The 20823-nt window shown below is 40.5% G+C and overlaps 1 protein-coding gene across 1 annotated transcript in view; it reads right to left on the reverse strand.

Moving 5' to 3' along the window:
- MLLT3 (MLLT3 super elongation complex subunit) overlaps positions 1–20823 on the reverse strand; it is a 126888-nt gene that overhangs the window by 30481 nt on the left and 75584 nt on the right. The window contains exons 5-6 of the mRNA XM_013130556.3: positions 8110–8229; positions 861–1466 (exon numbers count right to left, since the gene is read on the reverse strand). Of these exons, the coding sequence (XP_012986010.2) occupies positions 861–1466; positions 8110–8229 (726 nt within the window). The remainder of the gene's footprint in view (positions 1–860; positions 1467–8109; positions 8230–20823) is intronic.

The following is a 20823-nucleotide window of genomic DNA, read 5'->3' on the forward strand; positions in this document are numbered from 1 at the left end:
TTGACACCTCCACACAACAGTGTATTTATTGTCTGTTCCAGAGAGGGCAAGTAGGGCTATGAATCTCATGGCAGTTACAGAGACACACAACAGAAACCAGAAAAATAAGAGAATTGAACAGGCATGGCTGGGAAAATTTCCTCTCTACCATGCACACTACCTCTAGTCATGAGCACAAATGAAAGCACCAAACAATCATTCTCTTCCCATCCCTTCTCATTTCTTTTTGGAAGATGCTTCTAAAACCCAAGCGTCCTAGGGGAATTATTAAAATCCGAATCATCAAGAGCAAATGATGCTTGAAACAGATGAGCAGGCATGGTAGACAAGTATTTTAAGGAAAGCAAACTTCCACAAAAAACTGTCTTTCTTCTTGGGTAAGAAAGATTCTAAGAACCGCTCTTCCTCCTCCAAAAAAATGTGGCATAATTCACAGAACTGCTATTTTTAGCTGAAAAATAACAAATACGGATTTAATGCAACCCTTTCCTGAATTTACTGAATTCTTGAATACCTGGACACAGATTTAGGGTGTGAAATATAAGCATTTAAATCAATTTCCTCTTCCCACAGAAGAGGCATAAAATTCAAAAGAACAAGATCAGAGGAGCAATATTATTTACAGCCTTTTCCCATATGCTCATTTGTCATAATGTTGACAGATGTATAAATCGAGTAGACTTGAATAGACAATACAATTCAACGAGGGCATGCAGAACTCTGAACAGCCGGCAGTCAGCATCCTTCAATTTGAACAATCTGCCAGTAGACAGGAGAAAGGAAGGGGAAAAAACAAATATAGTGCACAATCCCACAGACTGTGACTAAACACATATGAAGCAAAACCAAACACCACTTACTTCAGATTTGGAGGATATGTTTTCCTCCACATCAGAATCACTGGCATCTACAATATCATCAAACGGTGGCAGAGTAGGTGTCTTCCTTTCCAGTGTATCACTTTCAGTTTTGACTCTTCCCACCTTGGGCTGAGATCTATCCTTTGTCTGTTTTTTGTCAGCTGAACAAGTAAGAATCAGTGGTGGGGCACTAGAGAAGCTTTTAAATAACAAATCTGGGCCACTTTTTTTTCTTTTTTTTGCTGAAGTTTCATTAGAGTCCACAGTAGGGGGCCTTTTTGTGAGGGTCTTCTTTTCTTGCTGCTGCCCACCTGCTACAGTAAGGATGGGGGTGTTTTCAGACTTCAGCTCCTTGGGTACAGGTCTGGGTTCCTTGAAGGCCATCTTAGAAACTATTTTGTCATCTTTTAGTGGTTTGTTTTCTTTGGGTTTCTTAGAGGATTCTTTGGAAGATTTATTCTGTTCCCTGGAAGGTTCTTTGAAGGCACTTTTATGTTCTTTTGAGTCTTTATAAGTCTTTTCCTTGTGCTCCTTTGTTAACTTGTGGGTCTTCGAAAAACTATTACTACTGCTGCTGCTACTTGTGTTCAGAATCCTAGTTGGGTCCTGCAAAAGGGAGATACAAAATCTAACTTACAAAACCCCCAAGAAGAAGCCTTAGAGCCCTGAAAGACAGACTAAATATGGATACAAGATTCACATTAAAAACTCAGAACTGCAGATTGAAAACCAGAAAATGCAAATGCCTATTTAAGAACAGATCAAACCCCATCACTTGGGGCAGCTTATCTGCAATAAAGTGGTGGAACATGAGCAGTTACCATGCTTGTCAATATCTGCAAGACAAGTTATTTTTTATCTTAAGAATTAGTTACGTTTCTTAAGAAACATTGTAAGATGAACATAAAGACAGTTTAGAAAATTTTAACCGTGTTGATTAGCTATGAGAAAAAAAATAAATGTTAGGAAAGATCAAGCTAAGAACCATATACTGCCAACAGAATTACTTCAGGATCAGAGCGAAACATGCTCTTGTTACACTGCAGGCAAAGTCTGACTTCTCTACTGTGATTCTCTTTCCAGCTTTTGCCAGATCCTTTCCCTCATACAGAATAATAAATCTGGGTCCAGCCTGGATATGGAAGACTTGATTTGACACAAAACATCTGAGCAGTCAACGTCTTTTTATGGAAAACCTACTCGACTAAAAAAGCTTTTCTCTGTATTTACTGCTGCTGTCTCTGCTGAATATTTGATAGCATTTTTTAAAATCAACTAAACATGATGGATTTCTGAAAGGGTGATGACTCAGAGATGTTAAAGGCAAAAGCAGAAAGAGCAGAATTCTTCACTCAGTTGAATCTGGAAAGTCGAAGTGGGGAGGAAAGTGGTGACCTGTAACTAGAGCTGGCAAAAAGGGAGCTGAAGCATATGCTATGGGTCATATGGGATTCTTTCTTCTGAGAATTAAGATCTAGGAATTCTCAAAAGATGACGATAGCCCCAGCACTGCCCACCTTCCACTTTCATTAAAACTACTAGCAGTAGGTGCTCAGAACCTCAAAAATACCCAGTAGCCTAACTACACTGTTATAAAAAGTAATCACCTGTAGTACCCTCTCCAGAAACAAGCTTTATTTTTATATGACTTTCAATCTGCAAAGTGACATTTCAATTTACAGGAATCTACGGTCAAGCTGATCAAGTTTAGGTTACTTACTTCCAAGCTGATTATAAGCATTTTTAACTATATATTGCCTATCATCTAAGAAACTTTTAGAAAGAAACACTTCAACAAATATATTGCATTACAATATTGCACCAGTGTTATACAGATAAGGGTTTTGGCTGGGATAGAGTTAACTTTCTCCCTAGTAGCTGGGGCAGTGCTGTGTTTTAGCTTTAGTCTGAGAACAATGCTGATAACACACTGATGTTTTAGCTGTTGTTCGGTAGCACTTACCCTGACAAAGGACTTCTCCATCTCTCATGCTCTGCCAGTGAGGAGGGGCACAAGAAGCTGGGAGGGAGCAGAAACAGAACACCTGACCCAAACCACAGCATGTCATGCCCAGTATATAAAGTCAGGGGAGCTGGCAGTTGCATGGGTGTGGAGTTTATCACTACTCAAGACAGGCTGGGTATCAAGCAGCAGGTGGTGAGCACCACTTGTGTTTTCTGAACTTTCATTTTTCCTTGTTCCATTATATTAATATTATCATTATTATTTCAAAATATTAATTTTAATTATTATTCTATTCTACTTAATTATTAAACTGCTCTTATCTCAGCCCTCATGTTCTACCTCCTTCCAGTTCTCCTCTACATGTTGCCCTGCATGGGGCAGGGAAGGATGGGAAGGGAGAATACAGCTGTGTGGTACTCAGTTACTAGCTATGCTTAAACTATGATGGCTAGGCAATCAATTTTCCCCCCCCTTTTTTTTTCTTGTTTTCTTTTTGCTTCTCCTAAATGCACAGACTAAGCATTAGAAGTTGTAAGTTATGGAACGTTGACTTGAGCGGTGAACAAATGAATTCACATGATGATTCACCAGTCTGGACAAAGCAGATAGAGCCCTTTTTTTGTGTGTTTGTTTTGTTTCTTAATAACCTTGTGAAATAATACTTAAATCACAGAGTACGTTGTCCTGTAAATTTGAGATGTGCAAAGGGGCTGTGACAGCTGCTCAACAGATAACATATTTGCAGATTAAAACACTTTAAAGTCTTTAACTACAAAGGAAAAAAAGTGTTGAATTTTCTGTGTATCTTGCAGGGTGGGATTCTGACTTCATGACACAACATATAATTCCCAGGTTGGTTGAAATGGTTTTGAATAAACAGTATCCTCTGGAAATCATTTCAAACCTATCCAGTTGCTGACAGACATTAAGTACCTAATTAGCAAATGAAGCAGTTGGGGGGAAGGAGGGGTGGTTCATTAAATTTTATGAAGTCATTAAACCGAGCACACGGGCATGGCCATGCCAGTTTACTTTACTCTGAGTTTAGTCTACAATTTAGTATGAGTGGTCATAAAAAAATGCATTATTTTCATTTGTAATAAATAATGTTATGACTATTGAAAAGATTTGTCTATGTTAAGCCAGTGGACTGGAATTAGTCTCAAATATGCCTTCTGCTCTAAAGAGGAAAAGAGAAAGAAAATAAAAAATTGCTCAAGGAAATTCAGGTTACTGTTGAATACAAATGTGCTTACTATTTAGTAAAAACACTGATTATGGAGGGGAAAAAAAAAGGTGAAAAAAACCCATAACAAAATCGAAACCACAACACTTTGAAAGCCGCCACAAATACTGTGTTTTGCTAGCTGCATGCTGTAAACAAATTTACCTACTGCTAGTTCTTGCAGATTATTAGCGTCACACATTTAGAAAGCTTTCTACACTTCAGCTTGTCCAGCCCTCCAAACTACTATGAACAATGACATCAGGAGAATTAGAAGCAGATGGAGAATTACAAGGCTCACTGGTTTGACATAGAAATCCAAAAGGGGGAGCATAAACCAATTTTATTTCTTTTTCCTGGTCACTCACGGGAATAAGATCTTTTGGAATTTTGTTTATACAGTAAACCTCATTTCACTGTAGCTGACACTACACTCATTCCAAAAGACAATCATCCCAACAAAGCTAATCAAGCTGCTTCTCTGTATTCTGTGCATGTAGTATTTACATAATACAAGCACAGTAATACCACTGATTTAAAGCCAACACAAGTTATCACTAGCTAGCCTGCAGCCATTTTTTGTATTCTAAGAAAATTCATAAAGTAAGGTTTCATGCATTTCTGCATGTCCTCTGTATTTCCAAGATTAAAGCTTTGTTTCAGAATCACAGTACTGGGGCTCACTAATGCCATCTGCATTAAGTTAAAACACAAAATCATGGAACTTCAAAAACACAAGCATCTATGTTTTTGAATAGTTATTTCAGAAGATGTGATAGAAAGCAGATTGTCATTTCTCTCCTACTTCATACTGCATTGTACTTTTTTTCATAAGTAAATGCTAAACCAACAATACCACTTCATTGCACTGGTTTTACTGTCTCAACTGATTCTTCTCTAACCAGAAAGTCTGTGTGCTTTGTAATGTGTGTGCATCTGTGGTGCTTTGTAACGGCAAGCGGGTAATCAAACATTCTTAGATTCTGGTTTTCATACTCAAAGCTCCACCCACCCAACCTCCCCCCCCCCATCTCCCGGAGGGATGGTGAGAAGAATCTAAAGAATGTAACTCCCACGGGTTGAGATAAGAACAGTCCAGTAACTAAGGTATGACACAAAACCACTACTGCTACTACCAATAATAATGATAAAAGAAATAACAAGGGAAGAGAATACAATACCACCCGCTGAAACGAGCCCGACCTGGAGGAGAGGAGCTCTTCCGGGGCACTCCTAGTTACCTCCCCAGGCATGACGTGCTGTGGTATGGAATACCCCTTTGGCTAGTTTGGGTCAGGTGTCCTGTCTCTGCTTCCTCTTGCGGCCCCCTCCTCCCTGGCAGAGCATGAGACTCACAAAGTCCTTGGTCAGAGTAAAGATTACTTAGCAACAACTAAAAAACACTGGTGTTATCAGCTCTGTTCCCAGGCTGAAAGTCAAAACACAGCACTGCACCAGCTACTAAGAAGAAGAAAAACTGACTGCTACTGCTACACCCAGGACAACAACTTAAGACCAAGAGCTACCAAGACCTTTCTACAGCTCCTATTGTAGAGGCATATTTAAATTAAATGTAGACATTGAAATTGTTCCATCACTAGGGCTATTCCAAACAACAAAACCAAAAACCTGCTTACACATTGCCTGGAACTCTCCTGCTTCCAAACAGAACAGAAAACATAAGACAAAACTCCAAAGCTTCTCCACTCCCAGGATTTATAATAAAAAATTCAAACTTCTTTGTTATGCTAAACCCAAGGTTACTTCATGTCTCCACTTCTCAAAAACAACTGATGATCTTAAGTAAGGCAGATACTTACAACTCTTTTCCAAGTCTACAACTCTTTTAGAAATTACATCTCTTTTACAAATCTATTTACAAGAGTAGACTTAGATTAGTACTAGGAAGAAATTCTTCAATATGAAGGTTGTGTGGCACTGGCACAAGTTGCCCAGAGAAGCTGTGGATGCCTCATCACTGGGGCCCAGAGCCATTCAAGGCTGGATTGGACAGGGCTGTAAGCAACCTGGTCTAACAGAAGGTATCCCTGCCCATAGCAGGGGTTTGGAACTAGATGATCTCTAAGGTCGCTTCCAACCCAAACCATTCTATGATTTCATGAGATAAAAGAACTGTTACTTATTAGTATGTGTTTTAAGTTGCACAGGAAGAGATAGATTGTTGGAAGGAGGGGGAAAACTGTGTGTTTATCCTGACTGGCAAGAAACAGTGTATTGATATAACATCTCCTCCCACTGTTAAAAACTCCAGTGATCAGCATGGAAGGCTGAAAAGAGTGATTTCACATGAACAGCATTGTTGCTGAACATCCCTACTTTGAAACCAGTTAAAAAACACCCAAAACTTGGGCAACAATTTTACAGATGTTGAACACAACCGTAGAATGTGATGCATGTCTAACCTGCTACTGCTATGGGTCAGACTCTCTGCAGGTGGCTGGCTTGCTTCAGCACAACTGAAAGGTTTCAGACATTCATTCATAAGGATGAGTGCAGAAAACATGCAATATTCCCTTCACCATGCTTTGCCCCAACCACACTCTACACTTGTCAGGTTTCTACACCAGTCAAAAGTTCATTGTCTGAATATGGTTCAAAAAATGAGCAGCATTTGCTTATGAAAAAATCTAAACTGGAGAGTCAAGACTTACCTCGTACTGTTACTAGATAGAGCATTAGTGTATGACTCGGTATCGTGTCTGTACCTTCCTGGAATACTTCTGCAGGTGTCTGTGTTGCTTATTTAGGGCAAATCTAAGTGTACCAGGTTTGGCATACAAGGCAGGACATGGGTTAATCAACATTACAGCTGAATCTGAAGAAGTGATTGAAAACTGAACTCTATAGAATGCTACCCAACCTCACAAGGCCCCTACTATAGACGGTACTGTTGAAGTAACTCATCTTCAGTATTTGAGTAGATGGAGATGTATCCAAGTCTGAGCACTCAAAAAATTATCTTCAGCACCTGGTTTAGCCACATGCTTTTTTTTATGCATTAAGCAGTCACTCTAGCATGCCAAAGTAAGCAACTTCAGTCCAATCCTCAGAATTTACATCAGCTCCTCATTAGGAAAGCAACATTGACAAAATTCCAAGGCATTCTTATTGTTGTGACACATTCCTATTAATGGACACACTTACTTCATAGTTCATTATCTGACCATTCTTACAAGATACAAGATTGGCACAGCTATCAAACATGAAAGTTTGTGTACAGTCCCTTGCAATATGCACACTGCAAAATTTGAAATACATTTGAAATACATTTTCTAATGGATAAGATGCTAAGAAAGAAAGCCAAACCCCAAACAATTTAACAGAATGGAGAAAAGGCATACATGATAATTCATTTACGAAGCAAATCATTGTGTTGCATTTCATCTGAATAAATTTCAAGACTCTTTATTCTCCCACACCATTAACGCATTTTGTCAAAGTGAAGAAATTATCTGCTGTTAAAGAAAGGTCTACTTGTTGTACTCAGAAGGTTCATTGGACTATACCTTTTTACCATGTTCTAGGTTGGGAATTCAATTTTGTTTTCTAGAGACTGATGACACATTGTTGTCTTTGAAATACCTAGCAAAGAACTAACCCCTGAAATCTAAAAAAAATTAAAAATTTTGAAGAGCACATCTTCAGGTTTCACTTTACACAATTAACTTTAAAAGTATTAAAAATATTTAATAAATGAAACAATTATTATATTTCCTCACATTCTTTACATTTCAGTAGCTCACACTTCCATCACCAGAATCACCCAATTCTACAACAGACCATCAGAATTTCTCCTAGGAAAGTAAGAAAACAATTACATATATACAGTAACCAGAAAAGCCGTACTTCCACTGACACGTTTTCTGACAGCAATCCTTGTTCTGTATTATTTTAATATGATAAGTTCACAACAAAGAAATATCAAGACCTATTATCACTGGACTATGTCATGAGATTGCAAAAATACCTAGAAATATTAGTAAATTCCCAGGGAAAGCACCACTAATTCAAGTATGTTCCAGCAAAATAATTCTCACCTTTGGCCCATGAGATAATTTCTTCTTCACTTCAGAAAAAGACATGGGGTTACTGGGAAGGTTGGGGAGATGGAGGCTCTGTCCTGAAGAGAATGATGTGCCATCTGGCATTACCATGATCTGTTGTAAGAGGGAAAGCATGTCAGTCAAACATTACCAGAGACAGGGAGAGTTTCACCTGCCTAAAAATAAGCAAATCACACTGGTAGGAGAATAAAACTTCTCCAGCAAACAGTGCCCATGTATCAATGTAAACACACTGCCATCCTCTATTTATAATGAGTAAATCATATCCTTCAATTTCTATGCAAATACAATGCAAGCCCCTCAAAAATGCCATAAATTGTTCAATCACTTACATGCTGTCGTGGTTTAAGCCCAGCCGGTAACTTAGAACCATGCAGCTGCCTGCTCACTCTCTTCCCACCCTTCCCCTCCCCCCAGCAACCCCGTCCTGCTCCTGTAGGGATGGGGAAGAGAACTGAAAGAATGTAACTCCCATGGGTTGAGATAAGAATAGTCCAGTAACTAAGGTATAACACAAAACCACTACTGCTACCACCAATAATAACAATGATGAGGGAAATAACAAGGGAAGAGAATACAATCACTCACCACCCGCTGACCGATACCTAGCCAGATCAAGCAGTGATCTCGCCCTTCCAGGTAACTGCCCCCAGTTTACATACTGAGCATGACATGCTGTGGTATGGAATACCTCTTTGGTTAGTTTGGGTCAGGTGTCCTGTCTCTGCTTCCTCCTGTCTTCCCCTCCTCCCTGGCAGAGCATGAGACTCAGAAAGTCTTTGGTCAGAGTAAACATGACTTAGTAACAACTAAAACCATCGATGCTATCAGTGCTGTTCCCATGTGCAAAGTCAAAACCATAGCACCGCACCAGCTACTAAGAAGGAGAAAAATGCTGCTGCTGAAACCAGGACACTTGCCATGACACCTGAGTCCTCAGCACACTTTATCTCAAGCCTACTACACTTGACAGTTCATCCTACTTGCACTAAACTGTTCTGCAGTCTGCAGACATCCCATACATGAGGATGTGCAGTAATCTTTGCTTTCTACTAAAACAAAGTGAAAGAAGATTGTACAGGGGTACAGGGGAAGCTTAGGATGGCAGGGGCAGCCTCTGTGAGGAGAGGCCACTCGTGGAGTGGACAAGGAAGTCCCTTGTGCCAGACACAGCTGGCTGTCACACACCCACCACAGGACATGGCTGAGCCCCTCGGCCAACATGGTAGCATTTAACGGAAAATAGTTGTAAGGGCAAAACACCGCACAGGCAGAGGAGGTGAGAAACTGCAGTGTGAACACCAAGAATATGGGGAAGAGGTGCTCTGAGCGCTGGGAAAGGTATTTCCCTTCAGTCCATGGAAAGCCCATGCTGGAGCAGGTCTTGAAGGACTTCAACCCACAGAGAGGTCCCATGCTACAGCAGGAGGAAAGTGTGAGGAGGAGGAGAGGCAGAGAGGAGCTGTTACAGATTGACTGCAAACCCCATCCCCCTGTGCTGCTTGGGTTAGTGGAGATAGACAGGTCCTGAATAAAGGGGTGAGGGTGAGTATGGGAAGGTGGTGCTGAGCAGTGGTGGTGTTTTCTTCTTTTATTTTGTTTCATGTTACCCAAATCCATTTTAATTTGCAACAAAATTAAATTAATTTTCCCCAAGTCGAGTCTGTTTTGCACATGACAATAACTGGTGAGCAATCTCCCTGTCATTACCTTAACTCATGAACCTTCTCCTCCTATTTTCACTCCTGCCCTGTTGAGGAGGCAGAGTGACCAAGTGCCTGGGTGCAAGTTCATCACCCAGACAAGCTTAAACCACCTCAAATATACAGTCTAAGAACAGCCTAAGGTTTTAAGGTGAAAGCTGTACAGCTCTATCTTCAGCTTCAAGCTTCTGGCTTATCTGGAGTACAGTAAACTGGATGGCTGGTGATCAAGCAGCATTTTTGCTATAACAAGGCTCTAGGTCCCTTTCTTGAGTTTAAGGACTCTTTAGTACATTTCCATAGCTAAGTTCACTGTCACAGAACAGTTACCAGGTATGTAAAGATTATGCCTTCCATCTGAGAGTAGCTCAACTATCTCCTGTTTTCTACTCCGGTGCTACTGTGCCTGAATTTTATTACTTCCTAGCACAGCTATTAATTTATTTATTGTTTCAAACCCTAAATGCCAGAGAAGCGTACCTGCTGTCTGACAAGCCCTGCAAAGCTGGCTTTGCTTGAGCTCTGTACCTACAAGGAAATATCTCTCTCTTTCCACCCATTCCCATACAACATTGCACCTGGTTTAGTGCATGCCATGTGTCTGGTCACCTATTCACATGGCCAAAACACCCTCTGATACTGGAGATGTGGAAAGACTGACCCATCCCATACCTCAAGCACATTACAGCAGGAGGTTAGGAAGAATAGAATTAGGACATCCAAGGCCTGACTGACTTGGTAAATCCAGTTCCATTCAATGAAAAAATAAGACAACAAAATTTATACAGTCCAAACTGTGAGCCCTGGAAAGATCAAGTATATTGAATCCTGCAGTCTTTTATTTCATTTTGAACCCTACGAAAAACAGCAATCTTGGATTCAAAATTTTAGCATGATTAAAGTATAAAGTAAGACAGAACTTCAGTTCAAACTGCAGACTTTACGGTCAGTAAAGAAGACAAAAGACAGGGAAAACCTCATGTAAATTTAACTTTTTGGCCCCTGTGGTACAGACCACACCTCTGTCTGCCGAACTTGTTTCTGTCAGAAAAATTATATGGTCCTCATAAAAATACTCCATATCAAAGAAAAAAAAAAACATCACTAAATCACTTGCCTCCTCCTCCCTCTCACAGAATAAAGTTAATACTAGCATTCACTAACTCTTCAGAAACTCTTCCAAAACACTTGTTTTCTTTGCCAAGATCATCTGTATAAAAAGTCCCTGCATTTGAAACACTTCACAGAATTGAGATGCACTTCCCTTTTGGCTAAATTTAGGAAAGAGACAGCTATACATCCAGTTTAAGTTTACTGAAAGAGCTCATCTGACAATTATAGCAACTTCTGCAGTGGGTAACTGCCCACTTCTCATTAGTCAAACACATAAACACAGAGCCTGGGAGATGCACTTCAGCCAGCTTCTAGAGCAAGTCCCCACCTTTACATCACATACACAGCATTTACTGCTCAAGTGTGTACATGCATGTCTATGTATACGGCTATATTAAGACAAGGCTACCAGAACAGCAAAAGATGGGAAATGACAACATTTGCAGCAAGCTGCTAATTCTGCAGCAGGATTGCATGCTAATCAGAAGCATAGCAAAAGCTTTCTAGTCCAGCCATGCTATGTGCACTGTTTGTTGGGTTTTTTTTTCACTCATTTCCTCCTTTCTGCACTGTAAGGCTACACCTAGCTTATAGCTGCAAAGAGCACACCCTCATTGGTGCAGGACACTGGCAGAGCCCATGCTGAAGCCAGGCACCCAAGACCACCCACAGCTTGTACTTGTGTTCTCCCACAAGGAATCACTTCAGTGACAAAACCCAGGCACATTACTAATTCTTCCCCTCAGCCCCTTCCACAAGTCAACAGTTCAGTGGGATTAGACAAACTGGTGGAGTAAGGCACCAGTGCTGGTGTTAGCAAAGCAAGGTGAGACAACATCTGGGCTCTAAACAAATCAGTTTAAACAGACATGCAATCAGATTCCAAATTCATCAGTATGTGAAGCATGAAGTTCTGATTACAGTTTTGCTGTTCCCTCAAAAATACAGTTGGACTATATTTAAGCAGCACAGAGGTCTAGCTAATCTCACAGCTGGTCTTTGATGTAGTCAACAGTGACAGTAACAGGCCACGTAAAAGTAAGGAGAAAAAGTAGGGAGTTAGACATGTTTCTTCCTAAGCATTAGAGGGCTTTAAAAAACCATCAGTGGATTTGAGTGCCTGGTACTGGATAAGCATTAGAAACATGGCCAAGAGAAAACAGTTTAACACTTTAATACCAGGGTACAAATGATGTAGGAATTACCAAACAGGCTGTATTAAGAAATGTGTCAAGGGAGGTGATAGTCCTACTCTGTGCTGCCCTGTTGCAGCAACACCTTAAGCACTCTGTGCAGTTTTAGGCACCTCAATGTAAGGACACCAGATCATTAGAGTGTGTGCAGAGGAAGGTGACCAAGGTGGTGAAAGGTCTTGACTGAAAAGGAGCAGCTGAGGTTGTTTGGGCATTTCAGCTTGGACAGGAGAAGGCTGGGGGAGACATCATGGCAGTTTACAACTGCCACAAAAGGTACAGTGGAGAGTGAGGTGCTGATCTCCTCTCTCTGGTGACCAGTGGTAGCATGTTGGGAAATGGAATGACGCTGCATCAAAGGAAGTTCACATTGAACATTAGGAAAAGGTACTTCACTGAGGCTGGTCACTGGAACAGGCTCCCCAGGGAAGTGGTTGTGGCACCCAGCCTGTCAGAGTTCAAGGAGTGTCTAGATGATGCTTTTAGTCATATGGTTTATTTTTTGGTAGTCCTGCAAGGAACAGGGAGTTGGACTTGATCCTTATGGGACCCTTACAACTAGAGACATTCTATCATTCTATGTACTCACGCTGGGTTTCCTCTTTTTTTTTTTATAAAAAAGTATAAAATTTAACTTTTACCTCTTGGTGTGAACTTCGTGATTTTCATGAACAGAAATCCTCTGCACCTATAGGAAGCAGCTAATATACTATTACAAGACTGACAAGGAAAAAACGCTTCTAAAACCAGACAGGCCATAAAAGGAAGGCTAATGTAAGTGCGGACCCACTGCTCAAGGGGCAAGAGACCTTATGACAAAAACCATGGCTTATGTACTCAATGTTCTTTTAGCCTCTGTTTACACTGATACCGTCTTGTTTCCTCAGGCCTCTGAGGTACCTGAGCATCCTCACAGAGCCTTCAGATGAGAGTCAGTGCCCACAGTAGAGGTGGACTGAGCTCAGGTGAACTTCATCCACAGAGACACTCAGATTCCTGAAACCAAACTGGATGCAGGGGTACTGAAGGAGATGGTATTTTCATTGCAAGGTAGCTCTTCATCATCTTCAAAATATGTGGTGATTAGGAAAGGTTCCTGATGGCTAGGGAAAGGTAAACATCATATTCATCTTCAAGAAAGAAGATGCAGGGAATAGGAGTCCCATCAGTCTCACTTCAGTCTCTTGGAAGTACAGAGAAAATCTCATGGAAGCTACTTTCAGCCACTGGAGGGACCAGAATGTGACTGAGAGCAGTCTGCACAGGTTTACCAAGAACACTCCTGCCCAATTTACAGCCAGGCCCATGAGATATGTACCAGACAGATTATGAGGTGCGTGGAGAACTGTCTGGACTACGGGACTCTAATTATTACTTTCAGCTGTGTGAGGTCCAGCTAGAGGACAGTGACTATCATCATTCCTCCAGGACGGATCACCACTTAGTCTAAAACTGTTTAATGTCTTGATTAAAAATTCAGTGGGATCGCGTGAACTCTCAGCAAATTCACAGATGACACACAGAGATACCCTGTGCTGTGCAGCACAATCTCCACCATACAAACATGACTGTTGAGTTAGAGGATGTTCCAAGAAGAGAAATAAAAAAAGGTTAGATCAGCTGTTCCATAAGGAATACTCAGTCAGCAGGTGAGGTGAACTCCCACGAAGGCCAGCCTGCAGTCTAGTGAAAATGGAGATGAACTTCAGTGTGGGCAGCTACTTAACACAAAACACTCATGTTGGACAAGAGAAAGTTACCTTCTTCTGCTTTCTTCTGATTTACACTGTAACTGGGAGGTTTCCTACACCACCACTAATAAGCTATTCCATAAAAGTTTACTCAACAGAGGTAAGAGATTACAACATTCAAGTTAACTTTTAACAAGATCTCAGCCTAATAATGCATATAAGAAAATTTTATAAAAACAATGCAAGACTAAATCATATTGCAGCACACAAATACTGTACAAATACCATGTTGTTTATGATCTACGATGGTAAACAACTCCTACCACAGAGCAAAAGCACAAACATACCTAAGCTATTTTTACTTTCATTGCTGTTATTGACAGCTGTATAACACTTCTCCTTTCCTCCTTCCCCCCTTCCCCCCCAAAACTTTTCTTGACAGAGGATGATTTTTCTCTTTTTGTCACATGTGCCAATAAAGCATCATGCATACAAAAAGTCAAACTGATCTGCGGGTAGTGGTATCTTGCCTCTAGTTCATCAAACACACACTCAATTTGCTTGCAGCTACTGAGCTTGTATTTAAAACCTTTTACCTACCAGGTGCATTAAATAAGAGACAGCATCCTGAGCAAGGGCAAAGGAAAACTTATTTCCCTCTCCCATACACTGGGTGGAGGAAATCCATTGGCCTTCACATTACTGGGTAGGAGTCAATCTGCTTGATCAACCTGAATAACCAGCCTCAACAGTACCTGAACTGCAGATACCCACTAAGGTCATTCCATCTGATAATCAAGACTATGAGTAGGGACTGGGACTAGAGTGCTATGGAATGAATAAGTTCCATGTATGTAATTTATGTAGTTCCATACACTGCTGAGCAAAGAAGGGATAAGTGAACAATAACTGTGAACTACCATTTATCTTAATGTAATTGGGAACCCTTTTCTACTATCTCTTTTCCAGTAATTTGGGTATTATGAAATTACAATACATGTACATAAACCTACTAACAACTGATTCAGACGTCTCCTTACAAAAAATTGTCCTGTCAAAGATAACATAGTGTTAACACGTGTTTGGCAGCTTAGAGCACCCAGGTACCCAACAAGAACCACACACTTTCAAAAGACAAAGCTTTGCTCTTAAGATCCCACTAGAGAAAGAATGAGGAACAGCCTCAACAAGTTCCATGGTCTTCTCTTATTGCAAATTTCTACAAATTCACATCATGCTATCCCTGATGCATAGGAGTTACAGATCTGCCACCCCACATACATACTTACATAGTCAGAAACTGCACAAGCTGTAACAGTGCTCAAGATCAACATAATCTTGTTATTAACGCACATTAGAGATTCTGAGGGTAACAAAGCACTACCAAAAAGCTGTAGTCTATCTCCTACTTTCTCATTTTCCTGAATGAAAGGAGGCCATCAACAAACCTAGAACAGTCCTGTTTCAAACAGATCCACCCCAAGTTAACTGTTGCAGTTTCATTTACTAAGCTGGTAATCCAAGAACTTCATACAACAGAACAGGTTGGTACAGTTCCCCACCATATGCTGCAGAAAAAATTCAAATAGCACTTTCAGTACAACATATGAAATATCTGGTAGAATTCTGGGAAAAGCAAACAATTTCTACAATGTTTCTGCAGCACTACAGATGAAATATATTCCTCATGCATCAGGAGGGACTTCCCTGTGTGGTCCTGGGCTGCTGCACCCGACACAGAATCACAGAATAGTTAGGGTTGGAAAGGACCTTAAGATCATCTAGTTCCAACCCCCCTGCCATGGGCAGGGACACCACTGGTAATCAAGACTATGAGTAGGGACTGCGACTAGAGTGCTATGGAATGAAAAAGTTCCATGTATGTAATTTATGTAGTTCCATACACTGCTGAGACTGACTGGTCTGTAATTCCCTGGCTCATCCATCTTCCCCTTCTTGAAAATGGGGATTATATTACTCTTTTCCCAGTCATCAGGAACTTCAACTGACTGCCATCATTTTTCAAATATGATGGCCAGTGGCTTAGCAACTTCATTTGCCAGCTCCTTCAGGACCACGGATGGATTTCACCAGGTCCCATGTACTTGTGTACGTTCAGGTACTTAAGATGGTCTCGAACCAGATCCTCTCCTACAGTGGACATAGGGTCTTCATTCTTACAGTCCCTGCATTCACCTTCAGAGACTTGGGTGGTGGGGTCAGAGCATTTGCATTGAAGGCAGGGACACCTCACACAAAATCACGTCACCTAAAGCTCTTAACACTGCCAGGGATGGAGCATTCACAACCTCCCTGGCCAACCCATTCCAGTGTCTCACCACCCTCACAGTAAAGAATTTCTTCCTTATATCCAATCTAAACCTCCCCTGTTTAAGTTTGAACCCGTTACCCCTTGTCCTATCACTACAGTCCCTAATGAAGAGTCCCTCCCCAGCATCCTTATAGGCCCCATTCAGATAATAAAAGGCTGCTATGAAGTCTCCACGCAGCCTTCCCTTCTCCAGGCTGAACAGCCTCAACTTTCTCAGCCTGTCTTCATATGGGAGGTGCTCCAGTCCCCTGATCATCCTTGTGGCCCTCCTCTGGACTTGTTCCAACACTTCCGTGTCCTTTTTATGTTGAGGACACCAGAACTGCACACAATACTCCAAGTGAGTTCTCACAAGAGCAGAGTAGAGGGGCAGGATCACCACCTTCGATCTGCTGGTCACACTCCTTTTGATGCAGTTCTGGGCTGCAAGCACACACTGAAGCTGGCTCATGTTAATCTTCCTGTCAACCAATACCACCAAGTCCTTCTCTGCAGGGCTGCTCTGAATCTCTTCTTTGCCCAACCTGTAGCTATGCCTGGGATTGCTCTGACCCAGGTGTAGGACCTTGCACTTGGCATGGTTAAACTTCATGAGGTTGGCATCAGCTCACCTCACAAGTGTGTCAAGGTCCCTCTGGATGGCATTCCTTCCCTCCAGCACATCAACCAAACCACATAGCTTGGTGTCATCGGCAAACTTGCTAGGGTGCACTCAATCCCACAATCATAGAATTACTAGGGTTGGACAGGACCCTAAGATCATCTAGTTCCAAAACCCTGCCATGGGCAGGGACACCTCACACTAAACCATGTCACCCAAGGCTCTGTCCAACCTGGCCTTGAACACCGCCAGGAATGGAGCATTCGCGACTTCCCTGGGAAAACAAAGATGTTGAACAATACCGGTTCCAACACCGATCCCTGAGGGACACCACTCTCTGTAAGTTTCCTCAGCAGCTCCTTATACATCCAAGGAGGTCATCTCGCCCTCTTGTTGCACTTCCTTTTAGTTGGGACACAACACTCCTGAGCTTGCAGCAGATGATCCTTAAATATCAACCAGCAGTCTTGAGCCTCCCTGCCCTCTAGGGCTATTTTCCATGGAACCTTACTAGGCAGGTTCCTGAAGAGGCCAAAGTCTGCTCTCTTGAAGTCCAGGGTAGTGAGCTTGCTGCATGCTCTGTCCCACACCATTTTACAGTGAAGAACGGGTTCATTCATCACTGAAATCACCAAGAGTAACAAAACATACAGTTGTCCTGAACAACCATTATTTGTACTTAAACCAAACCCTCCCCCCCCAAAAAAAAACCAACAACAAAAAAACAACAACAAAACAAAAACCACATAATGAAATAGAAAGCATTTTAGAATACTTTTAAGTTATTTTCTTGAAAGTAAAGTAACATACAGTTTTAAGAGAATTTAATTACTTCATTATGAAAAGCACAAGATTAAAGATAATCCCTTCCCTAGAGCTGCATTATATCCAAGGCAGGCTCTGGGTAGAAGCCAACTCTTCCAATTGACACAGAGGAATTGTAAGGAAAGAGGTAGGACAGAGAAATAAAAAAGGGAAATCCCTATGATTTTGTTATATGATCAGAGACATAAGGTTTAGAACAGGCATTATGCAGGCATCTCAAGTAACTGAAAAGACATTTCTCAACTGTTAAACAGTAAAAACAAACAAATATTTTGAAAAAAAAAAAAAAACAACAAACCAAAACCCCACCCAACAAGATAAACAACAACAAACCACCACCCAACAAAAAACCCTCAAACAATAGAAAGCAATGGGTTTTGGCAAAGCCTGTATTTTTACCTTGGTATACTTTTATAATAATTGCACCCCTCTCAGAATGATTCTCTCCCTGACTCATTAGTAGATACACTGTCTTCAAGGAGTTGCTATGCTACACAAGCTGCTTGTATTTCCCAGCTAATTCTACAGAAAGCAGAAAAGAGACACCTCTTGATAAAAAGAATCATTACTACTTTAAAAGTAAATTTATTCCTTTCATTCTTTAAATCTGAAAACTCCAGCTTATCATAAATAGCCATGTGCACTTGTAATGATGTTACAAATCATTTTTGTCCACTGAGCTAAGTGCTCTCTTAAGGGGCATCTATAAGTCTTTTCCTCTTATGAAAGACAATTCACCTGTTAAATGCTGCCTGTGTACTCCTGGATTAAACAAAGAATTATGGATCTCCTTCCAAAAAGGTGGGACTGTTACATAGTACATCTCTTTTTCTTTATATATTTGCAGCTACGGACTGAAATTATTTTCACTATTCTTTTTTTTTTTTGCAAGAATAAAGTTATTCATAATATCATATTCAAAAAAGCAGTGCCTGAATAAGTCTGTGTTTCAAGAAGCAAAATTCAATTTAACTGTTAGGTTGCTGTTATCAGCATCTTCAAAATTAATTTGTTTGTACTTTTTCAATAAGATGATTAGGTATAATTTTCAGGGGGTTTACGTTTAATTTTTTTCTTGAAATTGAAATACATGCAAGCCAAAAAAAGCAATAGAGCCAGCACCACTGATTTATATATGGTTTTACTGGGATTCAACATTCAAAATCTATTTCAAAGTTGAAGATTATTTTTAATGACTAGAATTTCCCAGTGTCATCCCTCTTCCCTTATCCATACACAGGAAACATAGTGCTGCCTCTTTTTCCTCAGGCTCTTTCACTTTTAGAGGCTGAAAATAATCAGGGTAGGTAACTGACAAATCTAGGAAGGAATGACCATGTAAGAATCAATGCTTACTCGTGTTTACTTTATGAAAACTTTAATCCTAATCATGCACAATTTCATGCTGTGCCTAGAGGATGAGCTCTGCAGGAGTCTATATCTACATAGCCCTGTCACTACAAGTCAGCTTGACAATTTGCTTGGTAAAAAGTGGAATAATCAAAAGTCATCATTTGTATACAGACTGTCCTTGGGGATTTCAAGCCATAGATTGGATTATGGTATACACCGCTAATTCACATAAATCATATCTTATTATTCAAGAGTCATATGTTAGCTTCACATCATTAGTACTACACTGCGTGAACAGTGCAAAAATTCTCAGTGGCATGATTTCCACAACAAACTTTTCTAAAAGAAATTTAATTTATAATATATATGCCAAGAGATGGAACATAAACAATTACACTGAATAGTTTGACTGAATTTGCCCAGCATACTCTCAAAAATATTTTACTTCCTCTGTAAACATTTACTTTTACATTTACAAGAACAAGGTCAACTGAAAGCAGGTAAATGGTAGAGGTGGGACTTGAGAGTAACTAAAGCCCTTCAAGGAGTGAAGGGAACTTCAATGTAGAAAATTTCTTTCTGAAAGTGTAGAATGTTGACAATGAACTTTGAAAATTGGATAGGGCCTTAGTTAGAACCGAAGGCTCCTATTAACTTTCATGACCACAGAAATAGTCTCTGAAGCCAAAACAAATTCTTCTTCTTGTATGGGCTTAAAAAACAATTCTCAGATTGGAAGACAAATCAGAAAGCTGGTGAGCTTCTATTAATGATAGAGACTGCACATTTATGCCTCAATTCTGGTGATACCAAATAAAATGCTACAACAGAAATAGTCCACAGAGTTAATCAGATCGGCACCACCCTAAGTATCCTGTTTGCCTTAACTAAAGTGATTGCAGCAGCACTGCAAATCTGTGCCACAGCTGTGTTCTCACGTGCTTAATTACTCAGAATGTCCAAATGTTATTCTTATTTTCTCCCAGTGAACTGCAGGATAACCAGTCTGACCTTTGGCCACATGAAGGATGGGAAAGGGTAACTATGAGAATGCACTGGCTGACTATTAGTACTTAATTTTAAAACAACAAAAAAAGGTTCTTAGCCTGAAAGACAAAAGAACATTGGCTGTACCAAGTATCCCTGACTAGTCTGAATTTGGGATGACACATGTGTGAAGGAAAAGAGGAGTTGTGAGCACCCAAGTGATAATTTAAGGAATCTGCAGCAAGTGACAAACACATAGACAAGTCTATAGTGAACATGGCAGCATGCAGGTGCCAGATGAGTGTGCACTCTTCCCTTCAGAAAGCCATCCAATTTGTAATACACATGTTTATGCAAATGAGAAACAAAGAATCATGTTTAGTAATTTACATAAGTGGAACAACACATCCCAGGATTTCTAGTTGGAAAAAAACTGATCAGACATCTGGGTTTCAAGGTGTACAGAATCAAGCGATTTGCACCATTACTTAAAAGCATGGAAGCAAAAGTCCACCACCTTAAAGCGCTTTTCCTCAAAGGTGCCACTCACCTTTTTGTATCAATAAGCTAACTCACTCATTTTGAAGGACATGAACTTCATTTTGCCTGCCATGTTGCCTGTCAAGGAAATTCAGTTGTTACTTTCACTTTTTCTTGAGTATTGTTTTGACTTCTAAGTAAGTGCAAAACCCATCACATACTGTAAATGCCTTTCTCAGCCTGAAGCATTGAAGTTACAAGTGAATTAATGTTTGTGAATTCATTCAGTTGTCTATTCTACTTACACTTGAAAGTGAGAGCCAGCTTTCCATAGCTTCTGCAAGAGTCAAAGAAAAACCTGTGTACACCATTTCATGAAAGTGTAACAGGCTTTCAATCCTGGGACACA

The sequence above is a fragment of the Melopsittacus undulatus genome, chromosome Z (assembly GCF_012275295.1).
Source record: "Melopsittacus undulatus isolate bMelUnd1 chromosome Z, bMelUnd1.mat.Z, whole genome shotgun sequence".
In the NCBI taxonomy this organism is placed as follows: Eukaryota; Metazoa; Chordata; class Aves; order Psittaciformes; family Psittaculidae; genus Melopsittacus; species Melopsittacus undulatus.